The sequence below is a fragment of the Coniophora puteana genome (assembly GCF_000271625.1).
Source record: "Coniophora puteana RWD-64-598 SS2 unplaced genomic scaffold CONPUscaffold_1, whole genome shotgun sequence".
NCBI lineage: Eukaryota > Fungi > Basidiomycota > Agaricomycetes > Boletales > Coniophoraceae > Coniophora > Coniophora puteana.
This window is the reverse complement of record NW_006913053.1, coordinates 2,361,576-2,380,700: the sequence shown is the minus strand read 5'-3', so window position 1 is coordinate 2,380,700 and position 19,125 is coordinate 2,361,576. Positions and strand designations below refer to the sequence as shown.

At 49.3% G+C, this 19,125-nt stretch overlaps 5 protein-coding genes across 5 annotated transcripts; 2 read left to right on the top strand and 3 right to left on the bottom strand.

Annotated features, from left to right (window-relative positions):
* Positions 1-706: 706 nt before the first annotated feature.
* On the bottom strand, positions 707-3,233 carry CONPUDRAFT_115329 (WD40 repeat-like protein). Its single transcript, XM_007765243.1, has 9 exons — positions 3,006-3,233; positions 2,908-2,955; positions 2,620-2,853; positions 2,396-2,553; positions 2,278-2,350; positions 2,160-2,225; positions 1,547-2,103; positions 1,125-1,495; positions 707-1,072 (listed from the first exon to the last, which is right to left on the bottom strand). The coding sequence occupies exons 1-7, from the start codon at positions 3,212-3,214 to the stop codon at positions 1,776-1,778; spliced, it is 1,116 nt and encodes a 371-aa protein (XP_007763433.1). The 5' UTR covers positions 3,215-3,233; the 3' UTR covers positions 707-1,072; positions 1,125-1,495; positions 1,547-1,775.
* Positions 3,234-3,389: 156 nt separating this feature from the next.
* Positions 3,390-9,931, bottom strand: CONPUDRAFT_95484 (uncharacterized protein). Its single transcript, XM_007765242.1, has 23 exons — positions 9,655-9,931; positions 8,489-9,605; positions 8,363-8,443; positions 8,272-8,316; positions 8,185-8,226; positions 7,422-8,131; positions 7,078-7,374; positions 6,830-7,028; positions 6,627-6,773; positions 6,436-6,568; positions 6,142-6,385; positions 5,967-6,094; positions 5,769-5,921; positions 5,532-5,711; positions 5,312-5,469; positions 5,124-5,255; positions 4,903-5,073; positions 4,600-4,847; positions 4,066-4,553; positions 3,934-4,021; positions 3,778-3,885; positions 3,617-3,727; positions 3,390-3,558 (listed from the first exon to the last, which is right to left on the bottom strand). The coding sequence occupies exons 1-19, from the start codon at positions 9,866-9,868 to the stop codon at positions 4,237-4,239; spliced, it is 4,716 nt and encodes a 1,571-aa protein (XP_007763432.1). The 5' UTR covers positions 9,869-9,931; the 3' UTR covers positions 3,390-3,558; positions 3,617-3,727; positions 3,778-3,885; positions 3,934-4,021; positions 4,066-4,236.
* A 45-nt stretch (positions 9,932-9,976) lies between these two features.
* Positions 9,977-12,311, bottom strand: CONPUDRAFT_115319 (galactose mutarotase-like protein). The gene is made up of 4 exons (XM_007765241.1): positions 11,104-12,311; positions 10,768-11,050; positions 10,261-10,714; positions 9,977-10,200 (listed from the first exon to the last, which is right to left on the bottom strand). Exons 1-4 carry the CDS (start codon positions 11,149-11,151, stop codon positions 10,074-10,076), a joined length of 912 nt encoding a protein of 303 aa, XP_007763431.1. The 5' UTR covers positions 11,152-12,311; the 3' UTR covers positions 9,977-10,073.
* A 1,886-nt stretch (positions 12,312-14,197) lies between these two features.
* CONPUDRAFT_86662 (glycoside hydrolase family 17 protein) lies at positions 14,198-15,227 on the top strand (the record flags this gene model as incomplete). Its single annotated transcript, XM_007765211.1, is given in 5 exon segments — positions 14,198-14,394; positions 14,448-14,517; positions 14,537-14,638; positions 14,659-14,994; positions 15,060-15,227. 5 exon segments carry the CDS (start codon positions 14,198-14,200, stop codon positions 15,225-15,227), a joined length of 873 nt encoding a protein of 290 aa, XP_007763401.1.
* Positions 15,228-16,851: 1,624 nt separating this feature from the next.
* On the top strand, positions 16,852-18,983 carry CONPUDRAFT_148764 (ARM repeat-containing protein; the record flags this gene model as incomplete). The annotated part of the gene is made up of 8 exons (XM_007765240.1): positions 16,852-16,860; positions 16,918-17,214; positions 17,273-17,521; positions 17,570-17,806; positions 17,856-17,970; positions 18,023-18,268; positions 18,317-18,654; positions 18,708-18,983. The coding sequence occupies 8 exons, from the start codon at positions 16,852-16,854 to the stop codon at positions 18,981-18,983; spliced, it is 1,767 nt and encodes a 588-aa protein (XP_007763430.1).
* Positions 18,984-19,125: the final 142 nt, after the last annotated feature.

Below are 19,125 nucleotides of genomic sequence, written 5' to 3'. Positions count from 1 at the left end.
CTACTGGAGGCGCACTCCTCAAACAAATATTTCAATCATTAGAACGCATCCTCTCAAAGCTTGATCACCAAACCTCAGACGCAACTGGAATCGTCAAGAAACCCATTGTACCTTACTGTACTGGCCTTGCCGACTACATTCTCTCGGCTTACTTCAAATTCTCGTCATTCCGAAAGGCGTTCCTCGCCAACTTCTTTATGTCGACCTTCGCTTTCGCTCTACTGCAAAAAACAGGACAGACCAAAACGCGGTCTTCGCGTATTGCATCCCCCACGCTTGATCTCACACTTTTATGCCTGGTTCGTGGGCTTGATGCCGCCGTTCAGTCGCGTTTACATAGTTTCTCCAACACCAAAGCTCCTTTCAGAGAAGGACTGGACACTGGTGTGAACGAGAAACCGATGAAGGAATGGCATCGTCGTATAGTAGCTCATATTGATGCCTTTGTGTTCTGGGCCTCTAGCGCTAGGTTAGGGTCACCCTCACACCTCTTTTGCTAGACGTGCCTCATCCGAGCACCCGTTTGTTACATTTGACAGGATTATGTGGTGCTTTTTCTACGAGCCTCAAAGGTGCGTGGTAGGGCTAGTATGTCGAAGCTTACACGCTAACTGAGTATTATTAAACAGGTTACCATTGTCATATCGCAAATGGTCCGTAGCCATCTGATCCATTGTCTCCCCAATCGTTTGAAGCCTACATCAACAGGATCAACTCTTTGGCCAACGCAGACCAGCGTCTCCTTGATGTCCTGAGAGCCCTCCGTAATGGACAATGGTCCTACAAGCACGGATCTCCTGACCAGGCGCATCTCTTAACGTCGCTCTCGAGAGAGCTAGGTCACCCTCCTATATGGGGTGATCCTCACGCACTACCAGCTTATGGAGGCTCTGAAGCTAGCGCCATCTGGAGTAGTATCGCATATCCTGGTCGCAAAGGGGTCGGTGGATTACCGTGCGAGATCGTACACGGAGGTATACCGGGCCGTTGGGGACTCTCTGATGGCTGCCTATCAAACGCGTTGGCTCGGGGTGCGCAAGCGTTCATTCAAGCTTTAGTTCTGTACCTTCCGGTATGTCACTTGATGAAACATATCCTCGTGCTTTACTCATTGGACCTTGTAGGTACACTTCCTTCCATCGTTATCAACTAGGCCTTCTTCTCTCATGCGCTTAGGCAATGTTGTCAGAACCTTCCTTGCTGCGTGTCGCAGCGCAACGTTCTTATCGGCATTCCTCTCTTCATACTGGTTTACAATATGCTGTGTGCGAACACTAGTCCTCGGCAGGCTAATGCCATGGATTTCCCATGATTTCTGGGACGGGCAGTATGGATGCGTTTTTGGCGGATCCGTTGTCTGTGGAGCATCCATATGGATAGAAAGTGCGCGAAGAAGGGGAGAAATGGCATTATACGTTCTCCCACGTGCCCTGAGGGCGACCCTTCCTGTGAATCGGATGACAGGTAGAAGCCTTGCATACCGTGGGTTGGAAAGGCGAGTATCTTTCAAACTTTATGAAATATCACTGACTTTGGCTCGGTTTAGCCTGACATTCGGGCTCTCGTTAGCCTATTTGCTCACCGTGGCAACTCAGCAACCTGAGGCTCTTCGAGGGCTTTCGAAATGGACATTGGCCTATGTCATGAACGGACCAAATGTGCGTATCTGGAAGAAATCAGAGCCTCGTTACCATCCGACAGACATTCCCCACAAAATTCAGATGAAAGACAGTTCTCCAGCACCATAAAGTACCTGGATACAGCGAATGGCTGTGCTACCCATACCATAGATGTAGAGCATGATCGTAAAAGGAACAACTGGCTACTAAAGTTTGTCTTATCCCTGATCTGCGATCTTTGCTAGAAGACCAATCAGCACCGTAAGCCAAGGATCCATGTCCAGTGTAATGTTTGGTGATTGTCAAGTTGCCCTCGGTGGTGTCAACGGTCTTGGAGCCATCATGCATACAAGCCACGAGCAGGTCTTGCTTGCGTTCCGCACAGGGATGCCATTTTACCCTCCAAGCACCGCCGCCGACGCCGATTTGTACCAGAGGTGACAAGGGTTTCCTGACGTCGAATATTCGAACAGTATTATCGTAACTAGGTAAGGCGATTGGCTGCGCCGCCCGGACACGTCTTCAAACCGAACTGCTCACCTTCCCACCGCTATGACGTGCTCCTGATAAGGATGACTTTGGATTGTTGTAATGCCAGCATCGAACCTGCACAGCTAGTCAGAGAGCTGCGCGACCTGAAGTGTTTAAAAGATATGACCTCTTGTTTATGAAGGTAGGCTGGGCGAGATCTTGCCTTATATCCCAGCCTTTCATTTTCAGATCGTCCCCGCCTGATGCTAGTCAGTATTGGTGATTTCAGGAGGGAAGCCTTGTACCTGAATATACGACATTCTCGTTCCAGTAATCCCAAGCAGCTATCCAAGGCTCAAACTCATGTGCATGCCAGCTAGTTGCCAATAGCAGTTCTTGAGAGTCTGAGCGCAGTAGAGCAAGAGATCCGTTCGATAGCGAGCAGATTATGCTTCCAAGGTTGCTATTGAATAAATCATTGATGTGGGTCATGTCCGGGGGCATCAGACGATGAGCTAATTCGACATACCTCGACTCATGTCGCCGCGAGGACCAGTCAAGGGAAAGGCATAAGATGTCCTCGGAAGCACAAGCAATGCTTTGTAGGGTAGCTAGCTGCCCCTGATCCAGCGTTTTAGTGATAATAGCCTGATGAAAAGTCGGTTGCAACCTTGCCTCTTCATGAACCCAACCACACAACGTGATATGACCTTCAGAATCGGCGATCGCAAGTGTTGCCTGGTTTCCAGTGGCCCGATGACACCTGGAACATCACGTATGAGCGTGTTCTTTTCATGACGGGTTAATCATGCAAAACCATTTCATATCCAGCACGGCTGGAAGCAGAAATTCCTGTAGTTGTTCCCTGTGAGAAGTTAGATTCTGCTACTATTCATAGCAGTATTGGGGGCCCACAGCTGGAGTTCAGGAGATGTGTGCGCACGGAACACCAGACATTTCCCGCGTCGCTGTTGACGTTGAGGCCGTGGTGGCCCGCTGTCGTTGATTGCAGATGTGGTATCCAGTTCGTAAGTGCCGCATACCAGAATGTCATGCAGGTCATTCTGGGGACAGAACTCGACGGAGTCTGCGGGCTGGACTGTATCGAGTTCAAAGCTACTCATGTTCCCACTGGGATCGGACTGTTGGCGTTAGGTACGATATCCCGGATCTACTAGATAGTACTTATATGGCACGTCAATCTTAATACGTATAATACTTAAAATGTCAATCCCCAGCACAAGCCCAAGTTCACATGCACAGGGGTAGTACGACGTTTCTCACGCTCAGCTACGTGGGCTACATTTGACTATGCGACGCGCGTTATAACCCAACACCATTAATCGCTCGGACCGTCCAAAAACTTAGAGCATCTATACACGGTTTATACATCTTATCATCCATCTGAACCATCATGGCGGATTTCTTGCAAGGCCTCGATCCAGGTAAACTGGTTCTTGCCGAGACGGTCAGCCCTGGACTTGGATTCGACTATGATCTTGGCTCAAGACTCTTGCGCTCACTAGGTCTTGGCTTTCATATCAAGCCCATTCGCCTCGCCGCCCTACAACTTTCCCCTCTTTCTCTTCGGATCTTATATTCACGAAAGTAGCGAAGCATCTCAATCATTCAGAACTGTATGCCATCCTGCTTTTGCTCTTTTCACTACATGATTCATCGTGAATAGTTTACTGGTATCCTTGGGCTCTCGATCATCTCCGACATAATATGGATGGCGAGAAATGACCAATCTGGATTCATCAGATTCATCACGATTTTGGTTCTACTTTTGAAGGTAACATTTGCGGCGCAAGTGACCAACTCAGCACTAATTCGTTTATAGCTTCCCACTACTGCTGCTTTTCTCTTTGCTTTGCGACAGAGGGGTGTGCAGTTTTCCAGCTTGGGAAACAACATCGGCGGCGCTACAGGTGAGAAGACAGCTTCGCGGGGAGACGAATCTCATCATGAGTAGTTTGGTCTATGCCTGGGGGCTTCACGTCTAGTGGCCGGGACGGCTATCAGGCTGTGGATGAAGAACCTCAGCCTCAACCCCAGCCCAAAACAAATGCACCACCACCAACAGCAGCTCCTGCTGCTGCAGTTGGCCAAAGTGGAGCTTATCAATCCGTATAAAGTGTCATATCTACGTGTCGAAACTGTCTATGTCTGATACTGATACCAAAGTCTCTTCGGAGCAACCACGTGTTGTGTTCACGATCATGATGTCGTCCATCATATCTCGTAGCCCTTCCAGCAATTCAATACTCTTTTCTGCTTTATTTCGCTCGTACAACCAGGAGCAGCTGAGGTTCAAGCAAGGTACAGGGTCGGCCGGTGGACGGCCCGCACATGTGCTACACACACTTTGTGTTGCCAACAAGTGACGTTCTTCCGCCTGAAAATAGTGGAGCAGTGTCGGCAAAGAACTTGCAGGGTCGTCCATGCAGCCGGGACAGATACCTGCGTGAAAGTGAGGCTTTGGTGTATACGTGTCTGGAATACTTACCTTCTGCAAACGGGGTGCCACATGACAGGCATTCGGAAGGCCAGAAATGTTCTTCGATTTTCAGCCTAGCCAAAATATCTAGTTTTGCTTTTGTGGGAGACATAGACAAGTCCATGCTATCCAGTTTCGAATCTTTTGGCATGTCATCGTACCACTCTCTCACATCAGCCCCAACTAAATTGAAGATGCGTTCCAGAGGAGGTATTAGAACCCTAGCAATGTAGTAGAAGGCATCAAGGGATATTTGGCTGAGGAAGAAAAAGTCAATTATGGATCTCTTCCACCTTGCGAAGGACATTTTACCTGTCCACTATCAGTTGCTCAGGGGCTACCGCTCGGTCAACTAGTCGCGACGACCGGTCCCCTCTGACGATAACGTATGGGACACGTTCACCGTATTGTGGTTCGTAGCCAGCATCTTCTGTCATCCTCCGAGCAGCCACTGCTGCTCCCGGGGGAGGCGGGAAAATATCGCTGCGACGGAGTCAAAAAGAAAGATAAGTCGTAGCTATTGGAGAAGTCACCTGTATGTGCCCATTTTGACCTCTTTTGCGAAGATAAAGTCTTGAACAGGCAGCTTGTTCCGAAGTATCTTCGCCCATGTTTCGTAACAATAATCCTTCACCTTGCTTAGGTCCTGTGTTCGAAATAAGATCCTAGAAGAACCAATGAAGCTGAAGCTACGAGAATAAGAGTAAGAGATATCAATCACTTTAAGCATTTTTCTACCATCCTTTGCTGGGCAGGTGTACCATCCCTCCTGACCGTCTCAATACCTTTGGCGTCAAACTGCGGAGTAACCTCGTCCGGTGCTTCATATTTGAATCCGACGTATCTCTTCTTTGCCATCAGAATGCAAGGTAGAAACACCTATGGTAAGAAAGCGTCAGGTGGTAATTGATAATTGTTGAAGCTGTTTGTCATGGATGTACCTTCTCGAATTTCAACTTCACTGGCGCAGGATTGATAAGAGTCACTGTTTGAGCAATCTCGTTACCAATTTTAAATGCTTGGTCCTTGGTTTTCCCTTCGAGGTATACGAATACAGAGTCCGTATCTCCATATACCACCCTCGCCCCCCATCGCTTGTTTGTCTCGATGAGTTGGATTGCCTGGGAAACTAACATTTCAGTAGATGTGGCTTTTTATCAATCAACATGGAAATTCACCTTCTCGAGCGTTTCACGCCCACTCTGTACGATGCTGTCCGCAATTTCTACAGCCGGCATTCGGCCGGAGAAAGTAGCAGACGTATAACCGTACGTCACGTTGGCTATGTATTTCAGGCTAAGCTGGCGAGCGTCCAAGATCTTTCGCAATGCCTAAGACAAGATTATGACAGCCCATTATCAAAATAAAGGCGGTACCTTGTTGCCTTGTGCCGTCTTCATAGCCTGTTTGACCATGACGCGTGTATCGAGAAGCTCCGTGAGCATACGGCCTAGCAGCCCTTTCCTGATGGTGGGCTTGACATATACAATGCCGTTGGGCGAGACTATTCGAAAACATAAGCGAATGAAATTCAGGGTATATCGAACTGACCTTCGAGATGATCTTTTAGGCGGTTTAGAAGACTCGGTGAGATGTTAAGCTCGGAAACTCCAAGCTTGTTCTTTCCCTGAAAGCCGGAAACACGACCCAAACATGTTGAATAGCAGTAATTGTATGCAATCATGATTGACGGGTAAAGCGACTGAAAGTCGAGGACCGCCAATGGCCCATTATAGAACGCCGAGAGCGGCTCCATAATCAGTGGCATGCATTCTGCAGCGTTTTGTCTCCCAACCTATAGCAAGGTACGTATTCGCCAAGCAACATCAATGGGGGGTCACTCACATCCTGCTTGCTCGGCGATAATAAAACAAAACTTTCCGGTTTGGCTATACGAAACATGAATGACTCGACTTTGAACTGAGAACCACGGCTGATGACAGAGAAGAAGTCAACGCCAAATACGCGTGCAAACTCGCTGGTCAAAAGGAGGAAGAAGTTAGCAGGAACCCCTGAAGGCTATGGTTATCACTAACGAGGTCTTGGTTATAACATCGGCCTGAGCAAGGAGTTGCAATGTCATGCAAGTGCGTTCAGCGAAGTATCGTAGGACCGTAGTGAAAAGCGAAAGGTCTTCAGATAGATACCACGTTGTCAATACTTTCGGAGTATACTTTGGAACTCTGTAAGTCATTAGATCGCCGTTTGATATCGTACCGATGATAAAATAAAATCAGACCTCTTTTCCAACGCGTGCAAGGAGACATTCTCGAATGTGTACATATTCAGGCTGTGCTCTGCGCGCATGAGGCGCCAAACGTTAAAGACATGGCGGCCCACAATTTTGAGGGAAGTCGTCGTTCTTATACCCCAACGATCATCGTTACGTTGGTTAAACCGGCCTGGGGCTCGTGAGATGTGTTCGCCAACATCCAACCCTATGTGTTGTATATCAGACAAGCCACAGTGGCCAACGAGCTTTTGTACCGTAGTTATTGCCCCGACTGCAAAGATAACCCCAAGATGAGGTTTGAACCTCCCACCCAGCAATAATGTCGGGATCCAAGTCGACTACTGCGTCGATAATGGCATTGATTAGATCCAGCTCGTGCATGACGATCTCGATTTCGAAATCGCGTAAGCCGGAGGGATTTAAGCGTTCGTTCCGAACAAGGATGATGCCTTGGCGGGGAGTAGCTTGCGTACTATGATCAAGGAATGTGAAGAAAGCAGCAACGATCTCATCCGAAGTAGAGTTAGGAAACTTGTCGTCCACCGAAAGCGCTACGATAAATTGATTTAACGTAAAGTCCGGAGAGAGATAAACTCACCAAAAATTTCAAATGTCAGTATGGACATATCGTTTCCGCCTCGTACCTGGTCGGCTTTCGGCGCATTGTAAAGGTTTCCCTCGCCTACGGATGTGTTTACTTCCAAAATTCTCGTCTGGTGTCGGGGATTGTGCTGTAGCCATAGTCGAATCGCCCTCACAGTGGGCGCAAAACTCGAATGTTCAAAGCCCCATGCCCGGTGAGGTGTAAGCCATGACTGGTTGGCAGGGTCTTCTTCTTTCTCGCCTTGCCAATCGTCCAGAGAGTCTATACCAGCTGTGCAAGGTATATTATAGATCACGCCAGCATATTCTTTGGGGCCATCTAGAGTGTCCTCGTGTCGAGAAAAGTGTGGTGCTTGATATAGCTTCATTGGAAGCCCAACGCTTTCCAGTGTTTCCAGAAGTTCACTGATTGATGGAGGTGGAACAATGTAACGGTAGGAGCAGGTTTTTGTCCGCAACATGGCCCAAGGTTTTTGAAAACAATATGTTGCCCGAAGTCTTTTTGTCGGCAGTGTCGTATCAGCCTTCAGGGTAGGTCTGTTTGACTCTGAATCTTGTTGCTGCTCTTGAGTTTCCGTTTGGACTTCAGTCGCATTTTTTGTGAGAAGCTGTGTTGCTACATCCGTCTTGACATCAAATAGAGCTCTGCGATAGCTGGTTTCCAGTTGATCATGGAAATCGCTACTGGAGTCATCGCTCCGTTCGCTGAACATGCCGTCGGATCAGCAAGCGTATGCTATCAGACAAGATGAACATACTCTCGAGAAGCAGAAGGCGAGAGTGAATTATAGCGAGGGCGCCTAAGGAAAGGTTAGATTATGAGATGTAGTCAATGAACATTCTACTTGGAAGGTGTTTCAAATTCCGATGAAGACCGGGCTCTCTTGCGGCTGCAGGTAGTTAGCCCCCTTACTCGTCGAGCTCTAGGACACGTACTCATATATTTCCAACCAGGCACCGCGGAAAGCGGCCGCTTCAGCTTCATCGGAGTCGTTAGGTTGAAGTAAAGCCTCAATTCTACCAAAGCTTTAGATTTCTACGGAGAAAGACGTCGTGACTCACTCATCATCAGAGTCAGATGCTTCCTCCGACAAGGACAATTGGCGAGGGTACTCAGATTCACTGATGTCGATCTCATCCTCTGGTATGCCCTCGCCTTCAAATCTTTCATCAAGACCTTCTTCTTGATCCTCTTCAGGGATATATTCGTCGTCGTCTTGCAGCATCTCCTGCTCAGCTAAAAGGCTTTCGTCGACTTCAGCTGTGTGTTTTGCGGGGTTGCTAGCTCCGTAGTCAGGTGTTTGAGTGAGCACGAATGGATTCATATCATTGTGTCGTCCGTTCTCGTGCTGCATTGGCCTGTGCACTTCAGACTGCCAAAGTGCTTGCACGCTTTCAAAGGTAGACATCACCCATTGCTCCCATTCATGCTCTGCTATTGTTGGTTCTTTCGCAGATGCCCTCTCGGCTGTGATATTCTTCATAAGCTCTTCCCACCATGCAGCCTCCATCGTCCAATCGCGGCCCAAGCCCCTGGAATTGTCGCTAGGATCAACTGGGAGCGCAGGGGTGGGGTGAAGACCATTATTGACCCGTCGTCGTCGTTCATCATCCCAAAGTTCTCGCACACCAAGCACCACAGGCGCAGTTGGCACGGGAGATGCAGGTAGAGATTCCTGCTGAGACAGAATGTTGCGTGCCACCAAAAGATGTCTGTTCAATATTTGTGGCGCGACGGCGTCTAATTCAATGGGTAGGCGAGACTGTCGATGGTAAGGAGAGGAAAGTATAGCAGATGCTTTCTCCCCAAAAACAGCATCTATGTCAACCTGATCGTCGTCTTCTCCTCGAAAGAATATTTGGCCTAGATGAATCCATCCGCATCCGTACAGTCCAAAATCACACATGAACTGCAGAATAAAATTCAGGTGGCTTTCATAGATACGAAAGCGAGTGTGCATGACGACTCCAGAACGCATTAAATTGACTGCGCGGCTGTAAAGTGATGGATCTAGAACCAGAATCTTGAGGAATGGAGAGTGCATCGAGTGGAAGCCATAGAAGTGGATGCCTTTAACCAACAAAATAGCTCTAACAAACTGGGAGTCTAGGTCGCGTTTCAAAGAAAGTGCAATGGCGTGGTTGAGTGACACAATCAGTTTGCCAATGTATTCGTTCACTATAACGGCATCAGAAAGGGTCTGAGATTGTATAGTAACATGACGTACCCGATTCGGGCGTCATTAAACCGTTATACTCAACGAAAAAGTATGGATACACTTGGTGGATGTGAACGCATGCCTTGTGGCCCACAGAGGAAACACCGTATATCCGTATGACCGGCACTTGCGGGAACGGGACCTTGTCGAAATAACCACTGGGACGAAGAATGTGGTCGATTTGAGTGATCCTTACGCTGAGAGTCGCTTCAGGAGTGCCCATAGCTATAGGAAAATGGCATCAAGTGTGTGGCTGCATGAATCGACGAAGCAAGTTCAAAACAAGCCCAGCACCATATACAACAGTGACGTTGCACGTGAGTCGAAGAAGGTCGAAGACAAACTTGAATAATATTAATAGTACTACATATCCGCTAGATCCGATTGCCGCCTTCCCCACGTTTCCCCACGCGCATCTTCATACAGACTTATAACGGCTGGTTTTTCCTGCCCCCATTAATTGCAGTCAATACCTGCTGTCCTATCCATCTTTTTCCAGACTCGAGCTTTACGAAGGGCCTTATATGGCCTGGCTCCACGCATACAAACCTCTCCCTGCGCAAGGTAAAATTTCTTGTTGATTCATGTGAGACATAATGTCAAAGAAGTACTTACCATCCACCTTCCTCCATGTCTCCGATCTTAGCACCGGCTTCTTGTTGAGGGTTCCAAATCACGACATTCGGTAAGTTGGTGCTCTTGACATGTATCCCTCCTTCCGCCCAAGTGACTTCGTAATCCTGGGGTGCATCTTGATACACAGAGTCCGTGTAGCTCCGCACGTCGACGCCAGACCTGGTTTCGGTTTTCAGCTGGGCCCTCCCTTGTTCGGTGCTCTCGGTCTTGTCAAGATATTGACGATTCTGGAGCGACGAAATGAGAACGCCGCTCGAGGGTGCTGAAATATAATTATGGAACAGTGCTTGAAACTCGAGGATATCTCCTGGAGACGTGGAAGTGTTTTTCACATGCAAGTCCGTGCTCAACTGGTGTTCGGCGAGCGTGATGACGAAAGCCAAGTGGAAAGGTTTCTCGTACTTGGCACTTATGGAAGTTGTGGGTTCCAGCGCTGAAAGGAATGACATCAGCCTGCTCAAGATCCTACTGGAAACTCAAACTCACTCAGCCTAACAGATACACCGGCTGCATTATCCATAACAACCTCGTCAAACTTCCAGATCTCCTTCCTAGCAAAGCCGTGCTGATCAAGCCTCACATGATCGGGGTGGGATGGCAGCCCAAAGCAGGGGAAGACAACCGGGATACCGCCCCTGACAGGCTTTGTACCATCCTGAACAGCCTTTGAGGAGACAAACAGTCTCTCGACCGGAGTGGAATCGCGTTCGGTACCGGCCTTCCATGAGACGACTGTCGCACCATAGAGCAACAGCTCAGCCGAGGACCCCTAACAGGAGTTATCTAACGAAATCTGCGGAGAAATATAGCCTCGACTCTTACTTTGGGGTGGCTTAGTAGGACCTTGTTTTCGCTTTGTTCGATGGGCATGATTGAGATGTATACAGAGGGACCGCAACGATAAGTGTGTGATGGAGACCAGAAGAACTCAAAACGTCACGGCGGTCACGGAGCACATTTGCATCCGTAGCATTAGGGCCCATTATGCATTAGGGCAGACAGGTCATGTGCATGAGGGGTTGGCGAGCCGGAAGCAACTAGGATCAGAGTACAACGTCATATGCGGAGCACCGAGCATACTGTAAGAACAAGAGCTTCCATCCAATATTACTGATCTTGTGCTCTAGGTTGCGCATGGTGATCATGGCCAATACCCATCAGATGAACACTCTTTGACGAACTAAAAATGTTCTGGTGTGGGCCATCCGCCGTGGCAATGCCTCTGGATGCTTGGTGTACAGGATCAGACAAAAAATTGCCTACCGCATGCGAGCATGAAGTGCCGGACCGTCCTCCCTCCACGCCTTCTACGAAGTCATCCTCCTACCGAAGCTCAATCACCCGCTTGCTCACCTGCAATCCACAACCTCTCAGCGAACCTAAAGGGCTCGCTCACGATCTGCGGGCCCGAGCGCATCATGATCGCTGTGTCCGTCATCTCATCCCTGCACTCAATCGAAACAGACAGTCGGAACGATGGGTGACTTGCGGATGCGATTGCGCCTGGCAAGGAGACATCTGTCTTCTTCGAATGAATGCTACACCGTAGGCTGGGCAAGTCGCAAAGTAAGCGGGTGAGGCCGCCGCCGCCTCAGTGGTCTATTTTCAGGGGATTCTGTATTGGAGCCATGGATGATGAACGATAGCGCTGGGGTGCTGTTGCATGTCAATGAAAATTATTTGAAGCGCTGCAGCATCCGTGGTCCGGTCGCGATGAAGCTTGTGTTGGAACGAAAGACTCCGCTAGACTTCGGTGAGGACGAGAAGCAACGACCATCGGCCGCGGAGAAGCCCCGACGCCAGCAGCTCTTTGCAACTACAGCGCGAACGTGTTCCGTTGGATTAAGTCATCGTATGGCAGTTAAGAAGAGGCTAGATTGAAGAGGTCCACCCCCATTGTTCCAACAACGTAGCATTTACCTGTCTTTAGCTTCTATCCGGGCTGCTCTTCTCCACTCGTGCTTCGAAGGTGCGTTCCAAGGTGCATAAACATTGCTTTTACGATCGATTGCGGTGACCGTCATCGAAGCCGTTTGAGTGCTTTTGTTGAGTGCTTTTGCTTGTGCCTCTGGTGCTTGAATAATCCGAGATCAGCAAAAGGACGGACCCAAAACGAACCCTAGAGGCAAGAATAAAAGATGCCGGAAAACACCCAGAGCGCCCAGCTGCAGCGATGGAAATATTTTGTCCGTTCCAAATTGCAGTACTTGGGAGCCCCAGCCCCTCCCAGCCCCGGAAGCTCTTGCACTACAGGCAAATGTGCTAATTCTGTGCCCGAGAATAAGCAGGAAAATGACCTGGAAAGTAAACATCTTCCTACAGATTTTCGGGCTAGGAATAAGCACGCGGAAAGTTATCATTTTCTGGTGCGCAAAGAGGCCCAAAAAGGCAGGTTGAAGCAGGAGTTGAATCTCCGCCAGCGCTTAATGTTTATAAATGGAAGGTAAGCTTGATTTTGTCGCCTGAAAATTCACTGGAACATGAAACTTTTTCGGCCTCTATTGGTCAAAGGGAAATATGGAGGAAAATATTTACTTTCCAGTGCATTTTCCTCCTTATTTTCGGGTCCAGAATTATCGCATTTGCCTGTAGTGTTGCTTCGTGTTATACCCTGACGCAGATCGCAAATGATTCGCACGCTCTCGATGCCAATAAGTCGCAAACAGCCGCCAACGCCTTTTGGCCACTTCTTGGCCGGCACAAAAAGAGTGGAAAGGTCTGCATATCCACGGAGTCCTGTCCACGGTCCAGCAAAATTGCGATTCAGGAAGCAGCTTGACAGGCAAACAAGAAAAAATGGAAGCTTGTGCCTGAGTATTGTTCAACCCTGTATATTGTGGTTGTCAGGGTACAAGCGTCACTGGGGGCAATTACCCATGTTTTCGTAGAAAACATTCAAAATGTTTTGAGGGTCACCTTCCTAATTGGGTAGGTCACTATCCAAATTTGGCATTTTTAGCAAAACATTTTAAATGTTTTTGACATGTTTTCCCTGGAAATATCGTCTAATGCCCCCAGTGCGTAGCGGAGAATTATGCCCGGCTTGGCTTTCACTGGGGGCATTAGACGATGTTTCCAGGGGAAACATGTCAAAAACATTTAAAATGTTTTGCTAAAAATGCCAAATATGGAAAGTGACCTGCCCAATTAGGAAGGTGACCTTCAAAACATTTTGAATGTTTTCTACGAAAACATGGGCAATTGCCCCCAGTGTTTGTGGCTGTGGTATATCTCTCGCTCTGATGTTAATGCTCGGTATTTGTATGCGATATAGGGCTCTGGACTGCACGACAGAGGGGCCTAATGTGTCTACTCACGTTCGAGTTTTCCTTTCCAGTACAATGGAATGGCGATTATCACTGAGCAACATGGTAGGACGAAAGCCCTAGGTGCCGTAGCGCAGCGAGGCTGCCTTGTATTAATGATCAACGTCATCAACTCTCGCTTCCATATGCAGCCTTTGACAGTGGCTGGCGTTCTCCTCTTGGCTGGGTAGGAATACAAGATGTCGCATCTTCGTTCTTAGGTTTTTCCTCATACTTGGTTGTTTACGATCATTCCCTTCCTTCTCCTCCCCTCTTCCTCAAATATTCACGCCCTGTGCGTCCGTTATCCGTTCTCTGTCTTCTGAGGCTCCCAACGCTCTTTACTCTCAATATCGACCCGCCACTCGCTCTCATTCGCCATATGGTCTCCCTCTATATGCCAAGTCTTTGCTGCCATTCTCCTCCTCTCTCTCTTCCTGAATGCAGACGCCCGCCCCATATCACGTCGTAGCTGCAAGCCCCAGCCGCCTTCCAGCTCAAGCTCGGGCTCCACTGCTCCCGCCCCAACGTCATCCGCCTCCACATCAGCCGGCTCCTCATCCAGCGCCGACTCCGCACATGGCAGCTTCTTCCCCGCTATCGGTTTCAAGATGCCTTCCGCGGTGACCGCTTCCGCCGATAACTGGTGGTGCGACGAAAGCACTGAGTATGCCTTTATGGGCTTCTCATACGAAGTCACCGCCTGTCAGAGCCCCGATCAGCTTCAGAAGGACTTCGCTGACATTCGCAACACTTTCAACGGCCGCTACATACGTCTGTACGGCGCTTGCGACAACCAGGGCTTCTAGTCAGTGTTACTTGTTGTACTCGTCTGGCCAGTAGATCTGATTGCTTTAACAGCGATGACGTCGTAAACGCAGCCTGGGATAACGGTCTCAGTGTTCACGCTCTCATCTGGTTTGGCTTAGACGTCGGCAATGAGTACTGAGTGGCAGCAGCGCCGCGACTCGCTCGTTTCGACGCTTTACTCGAATGCTAAAGCTAAATTCGTCATGCGCGGTATCCAGTTCAGCTCGGAACCCCTTTCGATGGTGTTCTCCCGCCCGACCAGCTAACGTCCGAGATATTGGGTCTCAAAGGGCAGGTCAAGTCCCTCGGCATCCCAGTGACCGTCTCGGAGCTCGCGTATGGCTATCAGGAGAACGGCGGTGCGCAGAATGTGCTCGACGCCCAGGACTACCTCAACATCCACATACTCCCGTTCTTTTCAGCAGAGGCCAGCACTTCGAATGACGCGTGGCCGATTGTCCAGGAGAACCTCCAGTTCTTCGTTCAGAGAGGTGGCGGAAAGAAGATGTATTTTGACGAAAATGGGTGGCCCTCGGTCACTAGCTCCGGTGTCCAGCCCAACAGCAGCGCTGCCGTTGCTGATGTTACCAACGAAGCGGTGAGTCGCATGGGCTCCAAGGCAATTCCAGGTGAACAGCTATCCTCATTTGAACATTTCTACAGGACTACTTCCAGCTTCTTGAGGACCACTGTGACGACCTGAAGAACCAAGCCCAGGGCGGAATTGGCTGGTTCGCGCACATTTATTCAGATGGCCAGGAGCCCGGGTACGGCATCTACGATTCCAACGGGAATAAGAAGTTCAATTTTGCGCCCCGGACGACGTGCTAAGCGTCATTCCGCGTCGTTTTATTCATTTGCGTTTTCCGGGTTTATCTGAGGCTCTCATGGCGGCACACTCTCATATTATTGTCGACTTCCCCATTCCATCTAAACACCGAACGATAAGCTCCAACTACACCACGCTCTCCAGCATGTCCCTCCCTTGCGATCCCAACGCAACATACTGCGCCTTCCGTTGTTGGCAAGAGCCGCAGCTACGCGCACGGCGCCCGTGCATCCCTACCCTTTTCACTTTCACTCCGAAGTCTCTTTCCCCCCTCCAGCATCCTGGGTGTCGAGTCAAGCTCGTGGTCTTGTGTTTTCTCGGTTTTGGTCACTTAGGGTTCCCTTGTATATTATAGTTTCGTTGCGTGGGTTCATATTCACGATTTGGGTTTTTAGGTCTCCTGAGGCATATGATCGTGTGGGGAAGCTGAGCGTTCGCAGATGCAATGATCTGTTCATTGAAAATCCGTTGGCACTAAGCACGATCTGGTGACATAGTCTCAAGGCTACGAGAGCGGCAGAATGTCAGACTTAACCTTGAAGCTGAGAAACTTAAAGCGAAAATAATAATTGCAAGGCGAGTGGGTGCGAGGGTATAGGGGCTCTGGCTGTTTTAGGCCAGCACCGCCACAGCCGCTAGACTCATCGCCGCACCGCGCCGCCTTTCCCAATTCCCGGGTTTTCTGCTGTGTCTGGCGTTGAAGCCAAGGTTGAAGCAGCCGCGAATATTACTGCGTAACAACTTCGACACCTCTTTGTTGTACTTTACATATGTACCCTCCCTCTTTGTTATTCCTCCGAGGTGTGTGCGCTGGAGTCCGGAGCGGGTGCCCGGTGTACTCCCCCTTTCGCTTGCATCTCTCTACCTTACCTTACGTACCTTACACGAGCTCATATCCCGGGTCTTCCACTTATATGAGGAGGATTATAGCTACCAAGGGGACTAATCAAATTTACCTTGGGCGAGCGTGCGTACAACCAACGTACTTACAACTTCACACCTGCCTACTCTTGATGGGAGTATCTTCCGGAGTCCGTCGTCGTTGGGCAGCCTGAGATTGATGTACATACAACAAAGGCGCATTTACTTACTATCTGGCACACGTCAATCTTGCGGATGCAGGTGGTTTGAGACCGGTAGTAGTCTACAACGAGTGACTATCGATAAGACCGGGGCGAGCGCTGTCATGTGCATGTGCGGCAAAAGCACAGTGAGCATACATATGACGAATATGTAGCCTTCTGTAGGAAGACTCGATAAATAAATTCCTCTGACGCAGCGTGATCAAGGAGATGTGCTGGAGCGAGACATGGTGGTTACAAAGTATGGGAAGGCCTATGGGATCTCAAGCCTAGGGTTTGACTTGCTTGTGGCGCGAAAAGGGTAGTAGGTTGCATGACACGCGACTCGTCCCCCCTTGCGAACACCCAGATCATCTTTCTTCATTCCCCTTTGCCTTCGCCATCACATCGCTCACAGACTCTAGAGAGCCACTTTATTCACCCATCGCACTTATCTGACCTCCCATACCTTCTTTCATCCTCCCTTGCACTTCAGATTTAGCATCTGGGTTGTTCAATTATTCAACTGTGCTCTGAGTCCAGTTTGATGGAAACTGGATACAACATGGAAGATGTGAGTTTTGCTCACCCTCATGAATGGCTTGTTGACGACGTGTCATGGATTGCTCAGATCGCGCCGATTGCTGTCCTCATGGACGAACTTCGCTCAGAGGACGTCCAACTACGTTTGAACGCCATCCACAGCATCCCCACTATCGCGCTTGCCCTTGGCCCTGATCGGGCGAGGGAAGAGCTCGTAGCTTTCTTGCAAGACTCTGTCGACGATGAGGACGAGGTTCTTCTAGCACTTGCGGAAGAGCTGGGCAGAAACTTCGATGAGTACATCGGTGGACCTCAGCACGCTCATGTGCTTCTCGGTCCATTGGAGAATCTGTCCGCTGTTGAAGAGACGCTCGTCAGAGAAAAGGTGCGATTCTCGACTCTGCCTATGATATGCTTGTATCAAATATTTTGTCACCTCTTAGGCGGCAGAATCCATTGCCAAAATCTCCGAAGTGCTATCTTCTGCCCAGGTCGAACAGTTCTACATTCCCTTGTTGAAGCGCCTCTCGCAAGGAGAATGGTTTACGTCCCGCACTTCCTCCGCTGCACTATACCCATCTGTGTATGCCAAAGTCTCTCCAGCTCTGCAAGAAGAGTTACGCAACGGGTACGCGGCACTGGGGTCTGATGACACCCCTATGGTGCGGCGTGCTGCAGCAAAATGGTTGGGGGTATGTCAATTATTCCAACCACAGTAAAGTGGTGCTCATTTGGTGCAGTCCCTCGTCAAGCAACTGTCCAAGCAACACGTATTATCGGATGGTTTGCCAATTTATCGCAGACTTCAATCGGACGATCAAGACTCCGTTCGCTTGCTGACAGTGGAAGACCTTATTGTGATTGCCGAGCGCTTGACCCCTGCGGAGGTGAAGGAGCAGCTCCTCAAGCAGATCAGGCATAGTATAGCCGATAAGAGCTGGAGAGTTCGCTACATGGCTGCTATGCACTTCAACGAGGTGCGAATATATAATATGTGCCTATCAGCTGGCTGAAATCTTGTCGCAGCTGGCCGAAGCAGTAAAGATTGAGCTTGTTAGAGAGGAGCTCATTGGACAGTATGTGCAACTTCTGAAAGACAACGAGGCCGAGGTCAGAACCGCAGCTGCAGGACAAATACCCGGTATGCCCACAGCAGACTCCGCGCTTTTGATATCACATTCACAATCTATCAGGCTTTTCAAAGATGCTTGACAAAGAAGTGATATTAGCTCGCATCGTTCCTTGTGTGCGGGATCTCTCCCATGATGCATCGCAGCACGTCCGAGCTGCTCTGGCCAACCAGATTAGTGGCTTGGCTCCACTTCTCGGAAAAGAATCAACCATCGAACACTTGTTACCCTTGTTCCTGCACCTCTTGAAGGACGAATTCTCCGAGGTTCGTTTGAATATCATCAGCAAGCTAGAGACGGTGAACTCCGGTACGTAGTCCCTCCCGTTTTCGATCTAGTCACTCAAGTCATAATCAGTGATTGGTATCGAGCTTTTATCGGATAGCTTACTCCCTGCTATCGTTGAGCTGGCCGAAGATAAATCTTGGCGTGTACGACAGGCTATTATCGAATATATCCCTCTTCTGGCCACGCAGCTGGGAAAACCACTATTTGACGAGCAGCTGGGAAACCTTTGCATGTCTTGGTTGGGTGACACAGTCTTCAGCATTCGCGAGGCGGCAACTGTCAACCTCAAGAAGCTAACAGAGGCTTTCGGTGTCGAGTGGGCGAGGGTTGCCATTGTCCCAAAGGTCATGGGGATGGGCCAGCACCCAAACTATCTATACCGAATGACCACTGTACAAGCCATCACGGTACGTTCTATCCCCCGTAATTTCTACGTCTATTCATCCCCTCCCTTCATCAGGTTATCTCTCCTTCTCTGGATTTAGCCGTGATCCAGAGTGACATCATTGGACCATTACTTCAGCTAGCAGCAGATCCGATCCCAAATATCCGCTTCAACGTAGCCAAAGCCTTGGAAACGTTAGCTACCACTTTTGGTAGCTCTCCCGAGGGCCAACAGATTGTCCAATCTAAGATAATACCTGCGTTGGAGCAGCAAAAGACCGATTCTGACGCCGATGTACGCTACTTCTCTTCCAGGGCGCTGTCGAAAGCAACGTCCGTAGTGGGTGCGTGATCGTTGTTCCTTCACGAAACCTTAGAGCCACTCATACACTGTCATCGCCAGGATGAACGCTTATCGCGGTGCTGTACTCTGGATACCTTGTATTGTCAACTACTCTGAACACAATGTAATCTTTTCTTCCAATCCTGAGGGA

Coding starts and splice junctions, on each gene's coding strand:
- CONPUDRAFT_95484 (XM_007765242.1), bottom strand. CDS start 9,868: ATGGGCACTCCTGAAGCGACTCTCAGCGTAAGGATCACTCAAATCGAC. Junction 7,029..7,077: donor CAGTCGGGGCAATAACTACG/GTACAAAAGCTC, acceptor TACAACACATAG/GGTTGGATGTTGGCGAACAC. Junction 6,095..6,141: donor CCTAAAAGATCATCTCGAAG/GTCAGTTCGATA, acceptor GTTTTCGAATAG/TCTCGCCCAACGGCATTGTA.
- CONPUDRAFT_115329 (XM_007765243.1), bottom strand. CDS start 3,214: ATGAGTAGCTTTGAACTCGATACAGTCCAGCCCGCAGACTCCGTCGAG. Junction 2,854..2,907: donor GCCGTGCTGGATATGAAATG/GTTTTGCATGAT, acceptor GTGATGTTCCAG/GTGTCATCGGGCCACTGGAA. Junction 2,554..2,619: donor TCGCGGCGACATGAGTCGAG/GTATGTCGAATT, acceptor TTTATTCAATAG/CAACCTTGGAAGCATAATCT.
- CONPUDRAFT_115319 (XM_007765241.1), bottom strand. CDS start 11,151: ATGCCCATCGAACAAAGCGAAAACAAGGTCCTACTAAGCCACCCCAAA. Junction 11,051..11,103: donor TCCTACTAAGCCACCCCAAA/GTAAGAGTCGAG, acceptor AACTCCTGTTAG/GGGTCCTCGGCTGAGCTGTT. Junction 10,201..10,260: donor GACATGGAGGAAGGTGGATG/GTAAGTACTTCT, acceptor TACCTTGCGCAG/GGAGAGGTTTGTATGCGTGG.